General features: G+C 45.9%; 1 protein-coding gene across 1 annotated transcript; it reads left to right on the forward strand.

The window, feature by feature from the left end:
• The first annotated feature begins 1,871 nt into the window (after positions 1-1,871).
• LOC122655781 lies at positions 1,872-2,417 on the forward strand. Its single transcript, XM_043850111.1, has one exon. It carries the CDS (start codon positions 1,872-1,874, stop codon positions 2,415-2,417), a length of 546 nt encoding a protein of 181 aa, XP_043706046.1.
• Positions 2,418-4,923: the final 2,506 nt, after the last annotated feature.

The raw sequence follows: 4,923 nt of genomic DNA on the forward strand, positions 1-4,923 counted from the left end.
ACCAAAAGGATAATTTTTTACGTTTCTGATTTTCCTTTGCTAGAATCATAAAGGGCCACGTTACTTGCTTTCTTCTTGCGCCTTTGTTTACGTAACGAATCGCAAATTCAGGACACGTAAAACTTAAAATCTCGTGAAAGATCCTTTGTACGAGATCTGGAGTCCCGGACCAAAGGCGAGAACCCGACACAGAAGACACACGTGTTGTATGGTAGGTCTCCGAAGAATCCGACGGGTCAACATTTTCTTTGTCAGAGAAAAGCAGGGGATCTTTTCCCCACGCTACAACAAAAAGCGAAATGCCACGTTCTCATTTCTAAAAATGTTTTAAAATTTCCCCTAGTGGGACCCATCTTCCCCCACGAATATCTCCAGCCGAAGCAAATCACCTCAACTGCAATCCCCCATTCCACGTGTTCTGTTATCGATTTTCAACCGACCACGTCTCTGCAGCAGTGATCCACGTCTTTATGTGTCAGACCACCGTACCAAGCCACATGTGGCAGATATCTTATGTATCTCATGATCCGACGGTTGAGATTCCCTCCTTTTCCGTTTTTAATTTCCAGTATCTGAATGCGGTCGAGTGTTTGTTTCATTTCTCTCATGCTTGTCGTTGTTAAGAATCAAGAGAAAGCGTTGACATCGCCGGGAACCGGTGACGACGACGGTTCTTCTCCTTTTGGAGTGAAGAAATCGATTCAGGTTCAACGGAAAGGCTTGGAAGGTCGAATGGTGAAATTCTATCTGCGATAACAAGGACGAAGATGAATGTGTAAAGTCTAGGAAGAGCATGCATTTAAGGAAGAAATTACCACTGGCGGCTTCGGATAGATCGCCGGAACTGAAAAACGAAGAAAGCTTTAACAAGTCAGGTTCTGAAGAATCATCGTCGTCGCAATCGTTTTCTTCCTCATAGTCATCGTCTTCAGATCAGTCGTCGGAGAACGAAGGTGTACCGGTGGGGATACTAGTGGCGAGCAGCGAAGTATTCGAACGTGAAGAGGTAATACGTGGATCACTGCTGCCGGAGAAGAGAGATGGAAGATACGGTGATGGTGGTTCCGGGGTTTCTGTCCGGAGAATTTATACGGTACGACTTCTTTGGGGTGTACGACGGGCATGGTGGTTCGTTGGTAGCGAATGCGTGTCGAGACAGTTTACATCAAGTGCTGGTGAAGGAGATTGAAGGCCGGAAGGCGTTAGATGGGACGGCTTGGAAGCAGGGAAATGATGAGTTTGATTGGAAGGAAGTGAATAGATCTCGCGGTTGATAAGAGCATGCGATATGTACCAGATACAAATTTTGTTCTCCATGATGTGAAAGAGGAACAGAAGGGAGCAGTATCTTTTTCAACATAGTGAGAAGATAGCTGTAGCTTTTGGTCTCATAAGCACATCCAAATCAAGACCCATTCGTATCAACCGAAAGATCATCTCTCTCCCTATTTTCTCTCCACTTACCATGGCAGTTACCATTCTCTCCATTATTACATGTGCAATTCCTTGGATATGAAGATTTACCATTCTCAGCATTATCACATGTGGCAATATCTTATGTAATCCCTAGTTTCCTTTTGTATATTATTCTCTACGATCTAAGATCAAGTGTAATCTCTTGTATATAATCTCTAATATTATTGTAGAGAGAATTAAGGTCAATGAAATATTATCAAGTTCTATCATGGTATCAGAGCCATATGCTCCAACGAGCTTCCCTTCCTTAACGAATGCTTTTGTTTTTCTCCCCTCCAACGAGTGGACATCATGGCCGATCAAAGCAGCCCCATTGTAATCAGAGCCATATGCTCCAACGAGCTTCCCTTCCCTAACTAATTCTTTTTTTTTCTCCCCTCCAACGAGTGGACATTATGGCCGATCAAAGCAGCCCCATTGTGAACTCCACCACCATTTCCCCAACCTCCACTGCACCTCCAACACTTGGTTTGGGTGCCCATCATTTTCTCTCTATCAAGTTGAACTCCACCAATTACATCTATTGGAAAACGCAGGTTGTTCCTTACCTGATCGGACAACGCATTTATGACTATGTTTATGGTGATAAACCATGCCCCGATGATCCCGAGAAAGCAACGGAATGGCATGTTCAAGATGCCGCCCTCATGAGTCTCCTTATCACCTCTCTCGACAAGGATGCTTTACCCTTGGCTGGTGGTCGTCTTGCCAGCAAAGAAGTCTGGTACACCCTCACTGCAGCCTTCAACAATCCCAACACCCCACGCCTGCTTGCCCTCAATTTTACACTTCAAAACTTGGTGCATAAACATGATGCAACAATTTCTCAATTTCTCCATCGAGCAAAGGAACTTTTCGATGAACTTGTTGCCGCCGAAAAGCCGCTCCCTACAGAAGACTTCAATATTCACATCTTCCAGTCTCTTCGAGAAGAGTATTAATGTGTTGTTCCTACAATGATGTATCGCCAGCAACCACAGTCTTACTCTGAACTTCATGGGCTCTTGATGAGTCATGAATCTCTCATCACCTCACGTCGTGCAACAGTCGATCCGTCCACAGCTGCATCAGCCAACCTCACTCAGCATGGCCGGGGCTCCGACTCTCTCTCTGCTGGCCGTGGCACCCATAGAGGCCGCGGTCGTGATCGTGGTTTTGGACGGTCCAATGGTTATGCACACAGTCCCTGCACCATATGTGGCTGCACCAACCATCAGGCACCTTCATGTTATTACCACCAACAATCCTCCAACAACAATCACCAACCACCACTTCTCCCTACCCCTTCGCCCTCTCCCCATTACCCTCGCCCACCACCCCCATCCCACCGCATATTATACCCATAACCCTCAACCGTACATCCAAAACCCTCTCCCCTCCATCGTCCCTCCACAACAGCCCCACGTCCCTACCCATTGGATTCCTGACACAGGTGCCACTCACCATGCCACACTTGATCTCCAATCCTTCTCTACATATGATCCATACGTAGGTACCAATCAGCTACAAGTCGGTAATGGTAATGGTCTACCCATCTTAAACACTGGTTCTGTATCTCTTTCCTCTTCTAATCGTTCTTTTTTGTTCTCTAATGTTCTCCATGTCCCCTCCCTCACTAACTCTTTACTTTCTGTTCAAAAATTTTGTTGTGATAACCATGTTTATTTTGAGTTTCACTCCTCCTTTTTTTCTTGTAAAGGATCTGGTCACCAAGGTGACTCTCTTTTCCGAACCCAGTAAAGATGGTTTATACACCATGTCCACTGCCTCCCCTCCTTCTGCAAACTTGGCATCTGCTTCTTCCTATGATCGTTGGCACCATCGTTTGGGACACCCACATGATCGTGTTCTTCATCTCATCATTCCGGATCAGCGTCTTCCACAGACTCCTCACCTCTGCTCTACTTGTCAAATGGGCAAGGCCCATCGTTTATCTTTACTCGCAACTACTTCTCGTAGTAATTTTTCTTTAGATTTAATTTTCAGTGATGTATGGGGACCTCATCCAACTGCCTCTTCTGAAGGCCACCGTTACTTTTTAATTTTTGTTAATGATTTTAGCAAGTTCATTTGGTTTTATCCCTTGAAATTGAAATCGGATGTATTCCCTAGTTTCATTAAATTTAAAGCCTTGGTGGAAAGACAATTTTCACGTCCCATCAAGGCTATCCAAACTGATTGGGGCGGTGAATTCCGCTCCCTCTCCTCTTTTTTTGCCACCCACGGCATCCAACACCATGTTTCTTGCCCGCACACTCATGAACAGCAGGGCTCTGTTGAAAGACATCACCGGCATATTGCCGAAACTGGCCTCACTCTCCTCTCTCATGGATCTGTTCCTCCTATTTATTGGGATTAAGCATTTGAGACTGTGGTTTACTTAATCAACTGTATGCCCTCTCTTGTTATTGGGAATGTTTCTCCCTATCAACTGGTGACCCAACAAGCCCCCAACTACTCTTTCCTCCGTGTCTTTGGTTGCCTTTGTTTTCCTTAGCTTAGACCTTATCATGCCCATAAGATGGACCCTAGATCTTCTCCTTGTGTTTTTCTAGGATATAGTCCATCACATGTAGGTTACCGCTGTATGGATCTCCTCACCCATCGCATCTACATCTCCCTCCATGTCTGCTTTGATGAGGATGTACTCCCATTTTCTCAACAAGCTTCCCCACCCTACTCCCCTACAACCGCCACTATCCCTTGGGCCATGGCACCCAACATTGCCAGCCCACCAATTCCCATACCTCCACCTCCCAACCACGACCTTCCCCCACCTGCACAAACCCGCCACCACCCCTTCTCCACTCACCTAACCCTATCACTCCCCCCACAGCTCCCTTGGAATCCCCCCCAAGCCCTCCTATAAAAACCCGATCCCTTCTTGGGCTCTATGCTGACCTCACCTCCTTACCTCAACCCAACGCCCTCCACACCACACCTACCACCGTTGATCTCACCATTGAGCCCACCTGCTTTTCACAGGCAAATAAATTTCCTCACTGGCGTCAAGCAATGGCTGATGAGTTTAATGCTTTATTACGAAATGGTACTTGGTCAATTGTGCCCTATCAGGCATCTATGAATTTAGTTGGTTGTAAATGGGTCTATAGGGTCAAATGCAAGGCTGATGGCTCGATTAAATGAATAGTCGGTCCGACAGTTGGATGTTCAGAATGCTTTTTTACATGGTGTGCTTGATGAAGTGGTTTACATGTCTCAACCATAGGGTTTCACTGATGCGACCTCCCCAATCATGTGTGTCGCCTTCACAAATCACTTTATGGGCTTAAACAGTCCCCATGGGCTTGGTTCCATAGGCTATCAGAGTTCCTTGTCTCCTCTGGTTTTCGGTCTTCCCAAACCGACCCCTCCCTATTTATTTATATGCACGGGGCCACTACCACTTATGTCCTGGTTTATGTTGATGACATTTTAGTTATAGGT

This window comes from Telopea speciosissima, chromosome 1 (genome assembly GCF_018873765.1).
Source record: "Telopea speciosissima isolate NSW1024214 ecotype Mountain lineage chromosome 1, Tspe_v1, whole genome shotgun sequence".
NCBI classification, from domain to species: Eukaryota; Viridiplantae; Streptophyta; class Magnoliopsida; order Proteales; family Proteaceae; genus Telopea; species Telopea speciosissima.

Coding starts and splice junctions, on each gene's coding strand:
- LOC122655781 (XM_043850111.1), top strand. CDS start 1,872: ATGGCCGATCAAAGCAGCCCCATTGTGAACTCCACCACCATTTCCCCA.